Consider the following 20,262-nt stretch of genomic DNA (forward strand, 5'->3'; position numbering starts at 1 on the left):
GCTACCTGTATCAAAAGGCACAGAAAGTGGTTATAATCGCAGGTGTAAGGGTATGCAATAAATCAGATATTAAGCACCTATCATCCTCACCTAGGGGCTAGAAAAACCCTCTATGGGGGTAGCGCCTTGAAATCGGTATGGATAAGCAGGCGCAGAATGCCCTCAGAGTACGTGCAAGTGGGCAAATTCACAGTGTAGCCCCCCTAAGAAAATTGCGGCACTCTACTGCCTTAGGGTTCCTAGTTAGTATGTATGTAAGTTAGTCTGGTATAAATAATAGTGACTATAAAGAAAATATAAGTATATACACCATAAGTGAATCAACCATAACAGTTACCCTTAATCATAAAAAAATGTATATACCGTGCAAAAACACACATTATAGTGTCCAAATCCTTTCATTTGGCGTATGGAAGTCCATAACGTACATTAATTCAATCAAAAAAGTGTTGTGCAATACTGTTGCATCCAAAACAAAAAAGTAATAGAAAAGATGTGACAAAGTCCAAGAATCCAAAAAGTCAAAAATCAAAGCAACACCGTAAAGAACATATATGAATCTATATGTGTAGGTGAAAGTATATGACAGTTCCAGTATGAGTAGTAAACGGGTAGTTGCACGTACTCAGAGGGCGTTCTGCGCCTGCTTATCTGTACTTATTTCAAGGTGCTACCCCCATAGGGGGTCTTTCCGCCAACAAAGCCGTGGAAATTTTGTCCGAAGGGCGTTGGCCCAAACTTGTCTTGCATACACAGGGCTACACAATTGTTGGCCAACAATTACGAACGTAGGGACATGCTAGACGGACTACGTGGTTTTTCAGCTCTTTAACGCCACCCTTTGGGCTCTTTCTGCTAATCTTGTGTTAGTAGAAGTTTGGTGAGTGTTGATTCGCGCTTTTCTTTTCACGTTTTTTCATTTAGAGCTTTTCATTTCGTTTCTAAATGGCCGTTCATCAACCAGACATGTTGCGGAATCGGAGGAGATAACGTGTTATTTCTTATTGGCCTTGGAGTTATTGCTTTGACATTATTTTTTGGTTGAATAATGATTTGATTTGGTATATTTTCTATATTTTTGGATGCATAGAATTTTGTTTCTATTGGCAGATAGCATGTCTAATTTTTTTTTTTTTAATGCACATTGCACAATAAAAACATTAAAAAAAATATATAAAATGCTGCGCTTGTAAAGGTAAGAAAATCTCTAGAGCAACCCCAAGGGATGAGTATTATACTAATAACTACTTGTTAATAAAAACCAGCATCGTGCAAATATACAACAAAAGCGTCAATGTGCAAAAAACAAAAAATATCTCTATGGTGTAAACCAATATAAAGATTTCTGTGAAAAACCAGACCAGTAAACAGTCCGTGGTAAACAAACAATGTGAGTGAAAGTTCCTCTTTAAAGTGCTATATAGTCCTATTTAAAGGAAACATAGGAGTGATGCCTCTTCAAATGATGGTAAACAAGGATGGGCAGATTTCTCCATATGCCATTCATAAATATGCATAGATAACAGGAAGATTGGGTACTCTTACCACAGAAGATGGACACCCACGCCGTATAGCGGTGGGTCAAACAGGCATTCAGACCATCCGATCCAGCAAGTCTTTAATAGAAAACAGTGATGGTATGATGATATACCTCGATGACCACATCTGGAGTGGTAAACGATGAATAATATAAACCAGAAACTCCGACAGGCAGACGTGCCTATATTGAAAGTCGTCACCAGCTGGTGTATGGTACTCCAAACAGCATCCGACAGCTCTCCTTCACCATCCATACTACATTCTCCGACAGCTCCCCCTCCACCATCCGCACTACATTCTCCGACAGATCTCCTCCACCATCCACACTACATTCTCCGACAGATCTCCTCCACCATCTACACTACATTCTCTGACAGCTCTCCCTCCACCATCCACACTACATTCTCCGACAGCTCTCCTCCACCATCCACACTACATTCTCCGACAGCCCTCCTCCACCATCCACACTACATTCTCCAACAGCTCTCCTCCACCATCCACACTACATTCTCCGACAGCTCTCTCTCCACCATCCACACTACATTCTCAGACAGCTCTTCTCCCCCCCATCCACACTACATTCTCCGACAGATCTCCTCCACCATCCACACTACATTCTCTGACAGATCTCCTCCACCATCCACACTACATTCTCCGACAGCCCTCCTCCACCAACAACCCTACATTCTCCGACAGCTCTCCTTCACCATCCATACTACAGTCTCTGACAGCTCTCCCTCCACCATCCATACTACATTCTCCGACAGATCTCCTCCACCATCCACACTACATTCTCCGACATCTCCTCCACCATCCACACTACATTCTCCGACAGCTCTCCTCCCACCATCCACACTACATTCTCCGACAGATCTCCTCCACCATCCACTCTACATTCTCCGACAGATCTCCTCCACCATCCATACTACATTCTCCGACAGATCTCCACCATCCACACTACATTCTCCGACAGCTCTCCTTCCACCATCCGCACTACATTCTCCGACAGATCTCCTTCACCATCCATACTACATTCTCCGACAGATCTCCACCATCCACACTACATTCTCCGACAGATCTCCTCCACCATCTACACTACATTCTCCGACAGCTCTCCCTCCACCATCCACACTACATTCTCCGACAGCTCTCCTCCACCATCCACACTACATTCTCCAACAGCTCTCCTCCACCATCCACACTACATTCTCAGACAGCTCTTCTCCCCCCATCCACACTACATTCTCCGACAGCTCTCCTCCACCATCCACACTACATTCTCCAACAGATCTCCTCCACCATCCACACTACATTCTCCGACAGCCCTCCTCCACCAACAACCCTACATTCTCCGACAGCTCTCCTTCACCATCCATACTACAGTCTCTGACAGCTCTCCCTCCACCATCCATACTACATTCTCCGACAGATCTCCTCCACCATCCACACTACATTCTCCGACATCTCCTCCACCATCCACACTACATTCTCCGACAGCTCTCCTCCCACCATCCACACTACATTCTCCGACAGCTCTCCTTCACCATCCATACTACATTCTCCGACAGATCTCCACCATCCACACTACATTCTCCGACAGCTCTCCCTCCACCATCCACACTATATTCTCGGACAGATCTCCACCATCCATACTACATTCTCCGACAGCTCTCCCTCCACCATCCATACTACATTCTCCGACAGCTCTCCTCCACCATCCACACTACATTCTCCGACAGATCTCCTCCCACCATCCACACTACATTCTCCGACAGATCTCCTCCCATCATCCACACTACATTCTCCGACAGATCTCCTCTCATCATCCACACTACATTCTCCGACAGATCTCCTCCACCATCCACACTACATTCTCTGACAGCTCTCCTCCACCATCCACACTACATTCTCTTACAGCTCTCCCCCCACCATCCACCCTACATTCTCCGACAGCTCTCCCCCCACCATCCACACTACATTCTCCGACAGCTCTCCTTCACCATCCACACTACATTCTTCGACATCTCTCCCACCACCATCCATACTACATTCTCCGACAGCTCATCTACACTACATTCTCAGACAGATCTCCTCCACCATCCACACTACATTCTCCGACGGCTCTCCTCCACCATCCACACTACATTCTCCGACAGCTCTCCTCCACCATCCACACTACATTCTCCGACAGCTCTCCTCCACCATCCACACTACATTCTCCGACAGTTCTCCTCCACCATCCACACTACATTCTCCGACAGTTCTCCTCCACCATCCACACTACATTCTCCGACAGCTCTCCCCCACCATCCACACTACATTCTCCGACAGATCTCCTCCACCATCCACACTACATTCTCCGACAGCTCTCCTCCCACCATCCACAATACATTCTCTGACAGCTCTCCTCCACCATCCACACTACATTCTCCGACAGCACTCCTCCCACCATCCGCACTACATTCTCCGACACTTCTCCTCCACCATCCACACTACATTCTCCTACAGCTCTCCCCCACCATCCACACTACATTCTCCGACAGATCTTCTCCACCATCCACACTACATTCTCCGACAGATCTCCTCCAACATCCACACTACATTCTCCGACAGATCTCCTCCACCATCCACACTACATTCTCCGACAGATCTCCTCCACCATCCACACTACATTCTCCGACAGATCTCCTCCACCATCCACACTACATTCTCCGACAGATCTCCTCCCACCATCCACACTACATTCTCTTACAGCTCTCCTCCACCATCCACACTACATTCTCTTACAGCTCTCATCCACATTCATTTTTTGACTGCTCAATCATCATTGTCTGCAGTATCTTCTTTTGCCAAACTCTTCCAAAGCATCTACTGCAGTATTTCTCTTGAGTGGTCTTGAATGGCGATTTTACCCAACTGACCACCATTGGAAGAAACATTCTTTCCAATTAGCAACAAATGAAGGAAGTCCATGTGCAGTGATAGTCTGTGTAAGAAGATCCTTTACTTTCTATCATTGTAAGTGTGCATTGATACATTTTTTTTTAGCATTCCATAGGTTAGACCCATATTACATTTTTTCCATCAGAAGACAAAAACAAAAAGTCACATGGAGTCTCAGTTATTGTACCTGCTCTTTATTGCATATGTATTACTACAATTGCTTGTTTCTTGTCAGGTAATGATAACATTTTACTTGTATTGTCACAATTACTAGTTTGCTACCCACAGATTTACATGGCTAGCTATACAAGTGTTAGCCCTTGTACACACGATCGGAGATTCCGACAACCAAATCAGTCGGATTTTGTCCGATGGATTTTGTCCGAAACTGTTGTATACACACAGTCGGACGAAGTTGTCGGAAAATCCGATCGTTCAGAACGTGATGACGTTATTTCGTTACAATGGGACTACCTTCAGGCTAGCCAATAGCTTTGATGTACGAATTTTATCTGAGCATGCGTGGCACTTTGTCCGATCGTAATTCTCTACACATGATTGGAGTATGTCCGATCGGAGCATTTTGTCAGAAAATATTTCCGGCAAGTTGTAAAATTTGGTCGGACGTATATTCCGACGGAAACAGTCCGATGCAGACCACAGACAGTCGGAATATCCGATAAAATGCTCCGATCGGACACATTCCGTCGGAATCTCCGATCATGTGTACAAGTGTTAGATTAGCTCAGTCTTGGTTCAAATGAGGACTGTAGGGCTATAATTTATTCTTTATGGATATGGAAATTTAAACCACCACCCTAAAAACTCAAATATTTTCATTATGCCCCTAATGTATGGTGATGTGCACCATACACCACTTGGCCTATCTGCCCTCCTTGGACAATCTGAGGTTCAAGAAATTAAATGTTTCCCTGGAATGCTTATGTCTTTGTGTACTCCTGTAACCTATTATGAGTTACTACTGCTGTCCATGTTGTATTTGTTTTTAAATGTGCAATATGAAAAAATGGAGATTCTAAAATGTATGTGTGTGGGGGGGGGGGGGGGGGGGGGCAGAGACTGTAGCAGGAACATCCCACCATTGGAGTCTCCAAAGAATATAACAAGTGAAGACGACCGGTCCATCCATCTCCACCTATAAACTTAATACCACTTTTTCCAAAGACGACCCCCCCCCCTTTTTTTTTTTCATTAGAAACAAACGTTTATTGAGTTTTTCATTTTAGTACAAAAGAGTTATGCAAGGACAAATGTAACATATATATTAAATATAGTCGTGCTGCTCAATGAACTTCAAAGTAAGATACAAAATAATTATCCAACCAATAAAATAAGTTCAACCAGTATTTTTTGGTGTCATTTTTTGCAAGTTAAAAGACCATATATATTGTATATTTGCATGTTGACAAAGCATTAGCCAAGCAGTAAATTGTACAGGCATAACATGTATTAGGCACAATTACGAGGTGTAGGGGATTCCAGCCAACTGTTCCAGATTTTATTATATTTGGCTGGGCACCCCCTATTCGTGTAAACCACTTTTTTTTATTCGGCTGTGTGTTATTAATCTCTGAAATCCAGGGCGATAGCGTAGGGGCTGCTGCCTGGATCCAGTTACGAGCTATTATTTTCCTTGCTGTAAACAGCGTTTCATGTAGGAAGTGACGTGTAAAATTATCCATTTCCTCTTCAGGGAATAGACCCAATAGACATTGTTTGGGGTCCAGGGATACTGGTGAACCCGTTTGATCATGCAAGAATTGGACTATTTGAGACCAGTACCCCCCCTGGATCCGAGGGCACTGCCAGATGATGTGGTCAAAGGTACCAACTGCAATCAGATATCTAGGGCACCTGTTGCTGCGAGATGGGCAGAATTTGGCCATGCGTTGTGGGGTTAGGTAGACTCTATGGGCAATGTAGGTTTGTATAAGCCTGTCAGATAGTTTAGGAGAAACCAGTTTGGGAGTTTCCAGTATGTCACCCCAGTCCCCGTCTTCTATTTCACCTGTCCCATCTGTCCACTTCCGTTTAACTGAGTATGCTAGTTTAGTTGTAGAGGGCGTGGTAAGCATATTATAAAAGAGGGATATTAGCTGACGTGGTTCTTCGCAAAGACACTGCGGGATGCGCGGTCATGAACTGGGTGTGAGCGGCATGTCATACCTACAAGAAGCGAAATAACATGTGGTTTGGAAGATTGAATTCCATTTTGAGCTGGTCAAAAGTTCTAATTTCTCCATTGTGGAGTACATGTGACAGTAGGTATATTCCACGAGATATCCAGATTGAGGGGGTCAGGTACCTGAAGAAGCTCTAAAAGATGTTTGTTGTACCAAAGAGGGGTGTTATCATGATATACTGGGTAATCCAGCCTGGACGTTACCAGGTCCCAAACCCTTTTGTATTGGAATGAGAGTTTAGAATGAGGAGGAGATATCATCGTGCCCTTCAGTCCTCTAAGAATATCACAAAAGGGGTGTGGGAAGCGTGAGTCTGTTGAATCGAGTACTAAGGCGAAATACCTATGTCTGTCCGACTTATCTATATGATAGAAATGTGAAAGTTGTGCGGCCAAAGCCCTTGTACACACGGTCGGACATTCTGCCAACCAAATCCGTTGGATTTTGTCTGACGGATTGTGTCCGAAACTGTTGCATACACACGGTCGGACCAAGTTGTCGGAAAATCCGATCGTTCAGAATGTGATGACGTTATTTCATTACGACAGGACTACGTTCACGCTAGTGGCCAATAGCTTTGGTGTAGGAATTTGATCTGAGCATGCGTGGCACTTTATCCGATCGGAATTCTCTACACATGATCGGAGTATGTCCGATCGGACCAGTTTGTCGGAAAATATTTCGAACAAGTTGGAAAATTGGGTCCGACGAATATTCAGACGGAAACAGTCCGATGCATACCATACATAGTCGGATTATCCGACAAAACGGTCCGATAGGACACATTCCGTCTGAATCTCCGACCGTGTGTACAAGGGCAAATAGTAGGTCCCAACATCTGGGAAAGCAAGGCCCCGATGTCGTTGGATACTGTAATGTTTTCCATGGGAGTTTGTGCCTGCCTGGTCCCCATATGAAGGATTGTAGAAGCGTGTCCATAATTTTAAAGTATTTGAGGGGGATGTATATTGGGGAGTGCCATATCACATATAGGATTTTCGGTAAAATTATCATTTTAATTAGGCCTATACGACCAATCACCCCCACCGGTAGTCTTGCCCATATTTGGATCCTAGACTTAATGAATGGGATTAGGGGTTCCACATTTAGGGGGATAAAGTCTGTCAACAACCTGGAGATATGTATGACCAGGTGTTTAAGCCCCTGTACACACGGTCCGAGATTTCGACAACCAAATCCGTCAGATTTTGTCCGTCGGATCGTGTCCGAAACTGTTGCATACACACGGTCGGACTAAGTTGTCGAAAAATCCGATCATTCAGAACGCGATGACGTAATTTCATTTCGACGGGACTACGTTCAGGCTAGTAGCCAATAGCTTTGATGTAGGAATTTGATCTGAGCATGCGTGGCACTTGGTCCGATCAAAATTCTCTACACATGATCGGAGTATGTCCGATCGAACCAGTTGGTCGGGAAATGTTTCCAACAAGTTGGAAAATTGGGTCCGACGGATATTCCGACGGAAACAGTCCGATGCATACCACACACAGTCGGATTACCCGACAAAACGTTCCGATAGGACACATTCCGTCTGAATCTCCGACCGTGTGTACAAGGGCAAATAGTAGGTCCCAACATCCGGGAAAGCAAGGCCCTGATGTCGTCGGATACTGTAATGTTTTCCATGAGAGTTTGTGCCTGCCTGGTCCCCATATGAAGGATTGTAGAAGCGTGTCCATAATTTTAAAGTATTTGAGGGGGATGTATATTGGGGAGTGCCATATCACATATAGGATTTTCGGTAAAATTATCATTTTAATTAGGCCTATAGGACCCATCACCCCCACCGGTAGTCTTGCCCATATTTGGATCCTAGACTTAATGAATGGGATTAGGGGTTCCACATTTAGGGGGATAAAATCTGTCAACAACCTGGAGATATGTATGACCAGGTGTTTAAGCTCCTGTACACACGGTCGGAGATTTCGACTGTCCGAAACTGTTGCATACACACGGTCGGACTAAGTTGTCGAAAAATCCGATCATTCAGAACGTGATGACGTAATTTTGTTACGATGGGACTACATTCAGGCTAGTAGCCAATAGCTTTAATGTAGGAATTTGATCTGAGCATGTGTGGCACTTGGTCCGATCAAAATTCTGTACACATGATCGGAGTATGTCCGATCGAACCAGTTGGTCGGGAAATATTTCCAACAAGTTGGAAAATTGGGTCCGACGGATATTCCGACGGAATCAGTCCGATGCATACCACACACAGTCGGATTATCCGACAACACGGTCCGATAGGACACATTCCGACGGATTCTCCGACCGTGTGTACAAGGGCTAAGAGTACTCACTCTTACGAAGGTTAAATTACCCTGTTCTCTCGATGGGGGGGGATATACTGTATCAATGGGAAGAATTTGTGACTTGTCCCAGTTCATTTTGAGCCCTGAGAACCTGCCAAAGTTCTCGATAATCTGTAAGGAAGGACCAGAATCAGAGAGATATAGTATCATGTCAACGGCGTAGAGCCCTACCCTTTCCTCCACTGTGCCTGAGGCTAGACCGTGAATGTCTGGATGTTTTTTGAAGCGCCACTGCCAGAGGCTCCACTGCCACGGGTGAGATGGGGCATCCCTGCCGTGTCCCCGGAGAAAGTGGGAAGGCATCAGATGTCCATCTATTAGCCACAACTCTAGCCTGAGGAGCACTGTATAGAATAGTGAGCCATTGAATAAAGTTAGGGCCAAACCCAAAGCTATGTAGACAATGCCACAGGTACTGCCATTCGATCGAGTCTGCATCCAGGGAGACGACTACTCTAGATTCTATTTGCTGTTGGACGTTCATGAAAAAAAAGACGTCTAGTATTAAAGGAAGTGTTTTTGGCTGGCATGAAAGCCTGTTTGGTCGGGGTGGATAAGGGAGAGGATAACCTTGTTTAGACACAGGGCTAGGATTTTTGCTAGAATTTTGATGTCAATTTGTAAGAGTGAGGTAGGCCTGTAGGATTCGGGTAGGTGAGGATCTTTGCCTGATTTAGGGATTAGAACTATGATGGCTTCCCGCATGGATTCGGGGGTAGAGCGTAAGCCTTAAATATTGCTTGGTATAAAGTGAGAGTCTGGGGATGAGGATTTCTGAAAAGCGAGCATAAAATTCAATTTGTAATCCGTCAGAGCCCGGGGGCTTTAGCTTTTGGCAAAAATGGGAGATAGCAAGTTTGATATAGTCTGTGGACAGTGTGGCCTCGAGCATCTCAACTCGTTCTGAATTTAGTTTAGGAAGTGTTATGCCGCGTACACACGATCGGAATTTTCGGCCCTGCAAAAGACCGATGAGAGCTTTTCACCGTGTGTAGGCTCCATCGGAATTTAGCTGGCCGAATTCCCACCAGCAAAAATTTGAGAGCATGTTCTCAATTTTTTCAGACGGAAAAAGGTTTCTATGGGAAAATTCCGATTGTCTGTAGCAATTTCCGGCGTGCAAAATTTCTACGCATGCTCGGAAACAATTCGACGCATGCTCGGAAGCATTGAACTTGATTTTTTTTTTTGGTTGTACGTCACCTCGTTCTTGACGGTCGGAATTTGGTGTGACGGTGTGTAGGCAAGACAGCTTGAGCGGAATTCCGTCGGGAAAACCATCAGAGCTTTTCCCGACCAGAATTCCGATCGTGTGTACGCGGCATGAGGGCATCAAATACATTTACTATAAATTTACTAGGTCTTACGTGGGATAGTTAACCTTGGATGTGTATACATCCTGAAAGAATCCCTACTATCAAAGCGGGGTCTGTAATATCGCCGGTTATGTCGCGTACACGCGAGCGGAATTCCGACCAGAAAAAAAGAGACAGATGAGAGCTTTTCATCGGAAAATGCGGCCGTGTAAGGTCCGCCATCCTACGTTTGTCGAAAGAATCGGAAGGCGAATTTCCTCTGATGTCTAATTAGATTTCTTCTATCTGTAAAACGTTCCCGTAGTTTGAATGCAATCAAGGGCGGTTTGCAGTGTGTGTTCTCTGATGCGCAACAAGGCCTTTTTTCTGAATGAAAGCTTTCCCGCACTCCGTACACGAATAAGGACGCTCCCCCGTGTGTATTCTCTGGTGTTTTGAAAGGTTCCCTTTCTGAGTGAAAGATTTCCCACACTCCGAACACGAATAAGGACGCTCACCCGTGTGAATTCTCTGATGTTTAACAAGGAGTCCTTTCGCAGTGAAAGATTTCCAACACCCAGAACAGGAATAAGGGCGCTCACGCGTGTGAATTCTCTGGTGCTTAAAAAGGTCTTCCTCAAAAGAGAAAGGTTTCCCGCACACTGAACACGAATAAGGACGCTCCCCCGTGTGAACTCTCTGATGTTCTACAAAGACTCTTTTATGAGTGAAAGATTTCCCGCACTCTGAACATGAATAAGGACGCTCACCCGTGTGAATTCTCTGGTGTGGAGCAAGATCTTCTTTACGAGTGAAAGATTTCCCACACTCTGAGCATGCATAAGGACGCTCACCTGTGTGTATTCTCTGGTGTGTATCCAGCCTTCCTTTATGAGTGAAAGATTTCCCGCACTCTGAACACGCATAGGGACGCTCACTCTTGTGAATTCTCATGTGGTTATCAAGGCCTCCTTTAAGAGTGAAAGATTTCCCGCACTCTGAGCATGAATAAGGACGCACACCTGTGTGAATTCTCTGATGATTAACAAGGTTATCTTTCCTTCTGAAAGATTTCCCGCACTCTGAACATGAATAAGGACACTCCCCTGTGTGAACTCTCTGATGTTTTACAAAGACTCTTTTATGAGTGAAAGATTTCCCACATTCTGAACATGAGTAAGGACGCTCACCCGTGTGAATTCTCTGGTGTGCCGCAAGACCTTCTTTACGAATGAAAGATTTCCCGCACTCTGAGCATGCATAAGGACGCTCACCCGTGTGCGTGCTCTGGTGTTTATCCAGGCCTCCTTTAAGAGTGAAAGATTTCCCACACTCTGGACATGAATAGGGGCGCTCACTCGTGTGAATTCTCATGTGTGTATCAAGGCCTCCTTTAAAACTGAAAGCTTTCCCGCACTCTGAACACGAATATGGACACTCACTCGTGTGAATTCTCATGTGTGCATCAAGGCTTCCTTTAAGAGTGAAAGATTTCCCGCACTCTGAGCATGAATAAGGACGTACACCTGTGTGAATTATCTCATGATTAACAAGGTTAACTTTCCTTTTGAAAGATTTCCCGCACTCTGAGCATGAATAAGGACACACACCTGTGTGAATTCTCTGATGAGTAACAAGGTTATCTTTCCTTTTGAAAGATTTCCCGCACTCTGAGCATGAATAAGGACGAACACCCATGTGAATTCTCTGATGAGCAACAAGGTTATCTTTCCTTTTGAAAGGTTTCCCGCACTCTGAGCATGAATAAGGACAGTCAATAGTATGTGATTGATGAGAAGATTCCCCCTGATCAGAGGGATCCATTGATGTCTCCGGACAGGAAGGTCTGTGATGTATATTTTGTGTATTTGGATTTCCTCCTGGAGGATCCTGTGTGATGACATTATCTTCTGACTTACAATCAGCAGATAATAGAAGACGTCTCTCCGAGGAATTCCTGACATCACATCCATCTGTTGGAAAGAAGTAAAAAAATAGAATAAATCTCAGTAGATGACAAATAAGTGGAGTTTTGGCTCCTCCTCCCCGTCGGTGGAATAAGTGGAAATGCCGATCTCACAGCTGGGCTCCTGTTCTCCCTCCAAAATCAACCAGAAAAGTCTTCACACCGAGTCCATATATCATCTGCTAATTCTATAATAATAAATAGCTATGACTGAGGCTTCATTATCCAAAACGTGTTGGTGGTTTGTTACTACAATGGATTGCCTGTATGTACCTGAATTTTAAATTATAATAATAATATAAGAATTTGAAGATCGTATACTGTACTCCAGTGTGAACAATGTCAGTAATAAAATGTCACGGTCTAACACTCAAACAGTTTTATAGAGCTCTGTCATGGAAACAAAATATGAAAAAAAAATATGGAATCAAAGACATCCAAAACAACTATGGCACATTGGGTAACGTTTCATTGTGCATCAATAACAACTATTTTGGAGTAATAATGTAGCGAGCTCTCTGACTTCTAGAGGCCTAATGTTGACCTCCAGAGTCAGGGAGAGCCGACATCATTCTTGGTAGATTGGGTTACAAGGCATGGTGGGTGTAATACAAGCTGAAGTTATGGGCACTGGACACTTTTTGGATGCAAAAGGTGTTCTGTCCACCAGATGTTTATGTTGATTATCTGTACCTGTGTATGTTAAATTTACATGTAAAGTGTGTAATTTACATAAGACAATCATAAGTGGTGGGCAGGCTCCATCTAGCATTCCTTTTTGGTACTGCTGCAGTTGTCCTGTTTTATTTGATTTACTGTATGTTTAAGTAAGGAAGTTGTTAGTAAGCAGGGAATTCTGGGTAGAATCTTCACAGGAAGTGAAGCAGCCACCATTCTTTGAGAAGATACTCAGGAAGCAACACATGTATTTCCCAATCTATCGCCATCTCCCCTTAGAGAACTTAAAAAGTATGTTTTTACTATAACATCTTGTATTGTATATCGTTGTTTCTGCAATGTATGCTGTATTGTATGCAATATTGTACTTATTGAGGTCTATTTCTGTTATTTTGTAGTTTCACATGGCTTGTTCTAACAAAACTGAGATCAAAGAAATATGGTATCTGAAGTTATTGGGACAAGAAGGTTTAGCTATCTGTCCTAGAGGCAGAACAAAGAGACCTTTTTTGTCTCTTGAACAGGAACTGTGGGAGGGAGGGTTTAGGGCCAGGACACCCTTAAGTAGATGCAATGACAATTGGCAGACTCCAAGACTTCTATAGGTAGACAGCTATTCATTCGAAGGCCTCCAGCCCGACACCACTTCAGTACAGGTAGGACTGCTGTCTCCTATGGCAACAAATCTTCTAACAGTCACTAACAGTAATTGTACTGAACTATTGGTAAAACATAATAGTTTTTCTCCCATGCTACAGTCTCTCACTGTAGGTCTTTACTCACTGAGCGCCAAGTCTCTCATTAGACTCTCAGACCCAATCGCCACTAGAGCCCCTGAGCTCTTCCACTTCCATAAAATCAATATCTTCCTCAAGCGTCACCCGCGCTTCCCTGCTGGGTCCCTGAGTTGGCACTCACTGATGCTCCTCAAGCATCTCTGCTGCCCATGGGTCCCTACCTTGGCACTTGCTGAAGTTTTCCCACTTCTTCACTGTCCCCGGCTGGTGAGAAGACTGCTCTGGTACTAGCTCCAGGTTACTCACAATGGTCTCTGGTAACAAGGTGGATGGTCCCTTAGTGGCGACAGCTTCCCCTCTACCTCTGTCCACAACTGGTTCCCTGTCCGACTGAACCGTTACTCTCGGTTGGACAAAAAGTTTGTTTAGAATACGCGAGCACCATCTATGGGATACAAAAGTGAAAAATCTAAAGTGCTAATTTTAAAGGCTTATATGCAAGTTTTTTCCATAAAAAGTGTTTGGGGACCTGGGTCCTGCCCCAGGGGACATATATCAATGCAAAAAAAGTTGAAAAAAACTTTCAGGAGCAGTGATTTTAAAAATGCTTAAAGTGAAACAATAAAAATTAAATATTCCTTTACATATTGTGCCTGGGGGTGTCTATAGTATGCCTGTAAAGTGGCGCAGTTTTCCCGTGTTCAGAACAATACCACAGCAAAATGACATTTCAAAAGGAAAAAAAGTAATTTAACACTGCTTGCAGCTGTAATGTATTGTCAGGTCCCGGCAATATACATGAAAATCATTGAGAAAAACGGGAAGGGGTCCCCCTCAGCCCAGTACCAGGCTCTTTGGGTCTGGTATGGATATTAAGGGGAACCCCCGCACCCATTTAAAAAAAAATGGTGTGGGGGGCCCACAGGAACTATATACTCTGAACAGAAGTATATATACTATACGGCCTGCCGTATATACTCTGCAGAAAATTGGGCCTTAGGTTTTGGTGGTGCCCAGGGGCGGACTGACTATTCGGCTACTCAGGCACTGCCCGAGGACCCCGGGCCACTAGGGCGCCCCCTCAGGGTTGCCAGCCTCTGTAAAACCAGGGACAGTATGTAAAAATCTGTGTTTTTTTACATCCGTCTCTGAAATGTCCCTTACCGACATCTTTTTGGTCTAAAAATTCTGATATTATAGTTGCCCCCACCTCTCCAGTACCTTCTAGCCATTAGAAACCTGTCTGTGTCTACTGTGTGTACATGTACCCTGTTTCCCCCGAAAATAAGACCTAGCCTGATTGTTGGTGATGGGTGCAATATAAGCCCTACCCCCCCAAATAAGCCCTAGTTTAAGTCCTTGTAGGTCTTATTTCCAGGGTAGGGCTTATTTTTGGGTAAACGGGGTAGGGCTTATTTGTGGGGTAGGGCTTATATTGCAGCCATCACCGACAATCACGCTAGGTCTTATTTTCGGGGAAACAGGGTATGTGTATACTGTGTGATTGTATACTGTGTGTGTGTGTGTATACTGTGTGGCCCCATAATATCTGATTGCTTGGGGGCCCCATAATCTCCTATTGCCCGGGGACCCCATGAGTTGTCAGTCCACCCTGGTAGTGCCACAACACTGTAAGCTCTCACAGTTACTCTTGGTGGGCACAGGAACGGCCCCTGCTGTGAAATATTTGATCAAAAATTGTAATTACACTCCCGTTAATCAGGAGAAGAAAAATTGGGCCTTAGGCAGTGGTGGTGGTGCCCTAAACCAAAAATATTGTTAGAAGCTAGCATCATCAAGATTGAGGAGGAATAAGATAGTCACTCAGCATAGGCAGTCTTCAAGGGATCCCACATCCATAGAAAAATCAATCAGTTACATCAGCATCAGGTGCTTGATAGCTGCAGCTGATCCAAGCCTGATTAATTTTTATGAATGTGAGCCTATCATCGGAGTCTGTGGACAGGCGCACTCTATGATCCATTACAAACCATCCAGCAGCAGTGATCCATACAGTAACCCAGTGGATAGTCTGCTGGAAAGGTCTCCAAGTCTGCTCTTGCCCCAAGATATACCTGCACTATGTAATGCACACTCTGGCGATGGTTGCTTGAACCGATCAGGCCTCGATGCTGATGACTGAAAAATTGTCTAAAGGCATCAGACAGCTGGCCACCTTCTCCACCGCTCCTCCTCTGACTGAACGAAGCCTCAGCAACGCGTTGTCCAGTACCAGGAAATTGTAACCTCCCAGGGTCTGGAAACGCATTGCACAAACCTTTCTTCATGGCCTACTGAAGATGTTTTATCCTCTGCTCCCTCTGCGAAGGCAGGGTGAGTTCTGCAATCTTACCCCTGTAACGTGGATCAAGAAGGGTTGCCAGCCAGTAATGATCCCTCTCCTTGATACCTCGAATCCTCAGGTCATTTCGCAAGCTTTGCAGGATCAGGGAGGCCATGCAGCATAAGTTTGCAGACACATTCGATTGGGAATCCTCTGGGTCGCTGAGGATGACATTGGCAGGGACTACCTCCTCCCAACCACGTACAACTCCTTTGGTTTCTGGGGACTGGAAACCATCCCTTGAAGACTGCTGCTGAGTCTTATTCTCTACATCCATGCTGACACAGTCCTCTTTCTCCTCTTCTTCCTGTGTGTTTGGCGGGCCCACAGGAATCCTATCTGGATAAAGGGGGCCAATTTGTGGGCGCTCAAATTTCCAGCGAACGCCCCATAATGTTTGTTCTGCGGTGAACGGGGGCAAACACCCAATGTTCGAGTCGAAATCACATTCGACCCGAACATCAAGCTCATCCCTATTGAGAAATGAAGATGGACCTTTCATATGGCGTACAGCATCTCCTCCTCATTTGTTGGGAACATGACATTATATTGAGGAAAGGAGATGGACCTTTAAGAACATCACATTTTGAAAGGTCCTTCTCCATTCCTCAATATAACGTCATGTTTCCAACAAATGAGGAGGAGATACTGTACACCATATGAAAGGTCCATCTCCATTCCTCAATATAACGTCATGTTCCCAACAAATGAGGAGGAGATACTGTACACCATATGAAAGGTCCATCTCCATTCCTCAATATATCGTCATGTTTCCAACAAATGAGGAGGAGATGCTGTACACCACATGAAAGGTCCATCTCCATTCCTCAATATAACGTCATGTTCCCAACAAATGAGGAGGAGATACTGTACACCATATGAAAGGTCCATCTCCATTCCTCAATATAACGTCATGTTCCCAACAAATGAGGAGGAGATACTGTACACCATATGAAAGGTCCATCTCCATTCCTCAATATAACATCATGTTCCCAACAAATGAGGAGGAGATGCTGTACACCACATGAAAGGTCCATCTCCATTCCTCAATATAACGTCATGTTCCCAACAAATGAGGAGGAGATACTGTACACCATATGAAAGGTCCATCTCCATTCCTCAATATATCGTCATGTTTCCAACAAATGAGGAGGAGATACTGTACACCACATGAAAGGTCCATCTCGGTTCCTCAATATAACATCCTGCTTTTAGTTGGGTGGTCGGAGGATGGGGGTTGCTGGTCTGTACATAGCCACCCGTGATTGATGCCCTAAGGTCAGGTCAGCATTGTCTGGGAATTCCTTGTTGTATATCTGCACCAGAGCTATGGCGTATCATTATTAGTAGGTGTAACCGATATGAGTTCACAGGATTCGGCTACAACAGTGATCTGCCTGTTCTCATTTCAAACCCCATTCTTGTTGTGTCAAGTGGGAAAACCAGCACAGTTTTCCCAATTTTCCACACTGATGTTCACATAGGACAGTCTTGCTTTTCTAAGGATGACAGCTCCAGATAATAATCCTTCACATTTAAAGCACACCTAAACCTAAATGCAAAAATGTAACACTATGGAGCTTACCAATCCTTAAATTTGGTGTCTGCATTAGTTTTCTCATCAGCATCATACAGTATAGGACAGTGGTCTCCAAATTGTAGCCCTTTGCTTGCTTTTATCTGGCCCGTGGGGCCCGATTTCATCCACTGACCCCAATAATGGGGCAGAATTGTGCCCAAGGACACCAACAATGGGGCACAATTCCTGCAAATTACACCAACGGCGGGGCACAATTCTGCCCAGCGACATCAACGATGAGGCATTATTCCTCCCGCTGACACCAACAGTGAGGCACAATTCTTCCCTGTGACACCAACGATGGGGCACAGTTCCTTCAAATTACACCAAATATGGGGCACAATTCCTCCCAATTACACCAACGATGGGGCACAATTCCATCCAGCGACACCAAAGATGGGGCACAATTCTTCCCACTTACACCAACGATGGGGAACAATTCCTTCCAATTACACCAACGATAGGGCACAATTATGCCCAGTGACACCAAATATGGGGCACAATTCTTCCCGCTGACAACAACAACGGGGCACAATTTTTCCCACTGACATTAACGATGGGGTACAATTCCTCTCAATGACATCAACAATTGGACCCAATGAAACCAACAATGGGGTAAAATTCTTCCTAATGACACCAAACACGGGGCATTGTTTTATTGTATGTACTGTGGCGGGTTGGCTGGTGGTTGAACTACAATCCTTATACTCAGAAGTAAAATGAGACTATGACCCGTTTCTTCCATAGTGCCTATACTTACTTGTGTTGATGTGTGGAGAATTTCCATCATCTTCACTCTTCATAATCATTTCAACCTTCCCTGTGGATGGCTGATCACCCCCCAGATACGTCTCCACTTCTTCCTCTTTAAACTCAGCTTTTATATTAATCCGCTTTTCACCCTAAACCCCAAAATAATAGAAAACATCTATTAAAGCCAAACTCCAACCCTATATAAAAGACACAAATGACAGTTCTGTAATCATTAATACATCATTAAATGTATTTTCATTTATAAATGTAAGCAGTGTAAGTACCCAAATGTTGCCTGGTATCAGGCTCTTGCAGTACCTGTACATAAGAGCTCAGACTGGGAGAGGGAGAAGCAGAACAAGGAGCCAATCAGCTGTACTGCAGAGCAGAGTGACAGAGGTGAGTTTATCAGTCTGCTGAACCCATGATGACACGTGAATGAACTATTATAACTATTACAATAAAATGGGAGGGGGAGGAGGGATGTAGGGTGCTCAATGAAGGAGATGGGGATGGGGGGTGTAGAGAGCAAAGATTACACTTCACATGCAGGATTAAGCAATAAAACTATAGACTAATTAGAAGAATGTAATCTCACAAATTCAGAACTGTTGCTGTGTTCTCTACACCGAGACCACCTACCTGATCCTGGCAGGGGATAGTTTTTCGATTGGCATACTATAGTTCTATTATATAGTAATATATATATATATATATATATATATCAGTGAATGTAATGGTAAATCAATGTTACTGTACCTGTTTATATATTTTTTAGGGATGCATATTGCCGAAAGAAAAAGAAATACACATCATTGCACCGATAATCATGCATGCGCAGTAGCGGTGGCCGTGCAGGTGGGTGCCGCCCATTGCGGGATGTCATCCTGGTCAAGGTCCTGTCTTACTTGTCCTGTCCTCCCCTCCCTCCTCCTCTCATTGCAGAGCCACAATCTCCCTGTGTCAGGGAGCAGAATTGTGTAACAATGTCCTGTGATGGCACACTGATCCAATGGTGGGACATCGAATCAGTGTGACCTGATCACAGGAGGCAGGACAATGTTACTGCGGCCCAGGCAATTCAAATCCAGCTCCGTCAAATCGCCACTCTGATCCGGGCTCAGGCAGGCTGTATCTTCTGGGCACTGATGGGAGGATGCATCTTCTGCGTACAGGCAGGCTGCATCTTCTGGCCACAGGAAGGCTGCATCTTCTGGGTACAGGCAGGCTGCATCTTCTGGGCACTAGTGATAGGCTGCATCTTTTGGGCACTGGTGAGAGGCTGCATCTTCTGGGCACTGGTGAGAGGCTGCATCTTCTGGGCACTGGTGAGAGGCTGCATCTTCTGGGCACTGGTGAGAGGCTGCATCTTCTGGGCACTGGTGAGAGGCTGCATCTTCTGGGTACAGGCAGAATGCTTCTTCTGGGTACAGGCAGAATGCTTCTTCTGGGTACAGGCAGAATGCTTCTTCTGGGTACAGGCAGAATGCTTCTTCTGGGTACAGGCAGAATGCTTCTTCTGGGTACAGGCAGGATGCATCTTCTGGGTACAGGCAGGATGCATCTTCTGGGTACAGGCAGGATGCTTCTTCTGGGTACAGGCAGGATGCATCCACAGGCACTGGTGAGGCTGCATATGATGGAGACTGGCAATGCTGCATCCCACGGGCACTGGTGAGGCTGCATCTGACATGCACAGCCAGGTGCATCTGACATGCACAGCCAGGTGCATCTGACAGACACTGGTGAGGATGCATTGATTTCCTCCATCTCCTGTATCATGTCTGCTAGAGGTGCACCAATTGGAAATGTTGCTAATACTTTTAGCAGTGTGTTTTCTTTTAAGTAGGAGATGGCAGACATGTTACAAGAGATGGTTAGAGAC

General features: G+C 44.8%; 1 protein-coding gene across 1 annotated transcript in view; it reads right to left on the reverse strand.

Annotated features, from left to right (window-relative positions):
* LOC143955184 (uncharacterized) overlaps positions 1 to 20,262 on the reverse strand; it is a 230,861-nt gene that overhangs the window by 111,057 nt on the left and 99,542 nt on the right. The window contains exons 9-10 of the mRNA XM_077465275.1: positions 18,385 to 18,526; positions 10,672 to 12,293 (exon numbers count right to left, since the gene is read on the reverse strand). Of these exons, the coding sequence (XP_077321401.1) occupies positions 10,672 to 12,293; positions 18,385 to 18,526 (1,764 nt within the window). The remainder of the gene's footprint in view (positions 1 to 10,671; positions 12,294 to 18,384; positions 18,527 to 20,262) is intronic.

The sequence above is a fragment of the Lithobates pipiens genome, unplaced genomic scaffold (assembly GCF_037356315.1).
Source record: "Lithobates pipiens isolate NorthernLeopardFrog02 unplaced genomic scaffold, aLitPip1_a1.2 Scaffold_35, whole genome shotgun sequence".
Classification (NCBI taxonomy): Eukaryota; Metazoa; Chordata; class Amphibia; order Anura; family Ranidae; genus Lithobates; species Lithobates pipiens.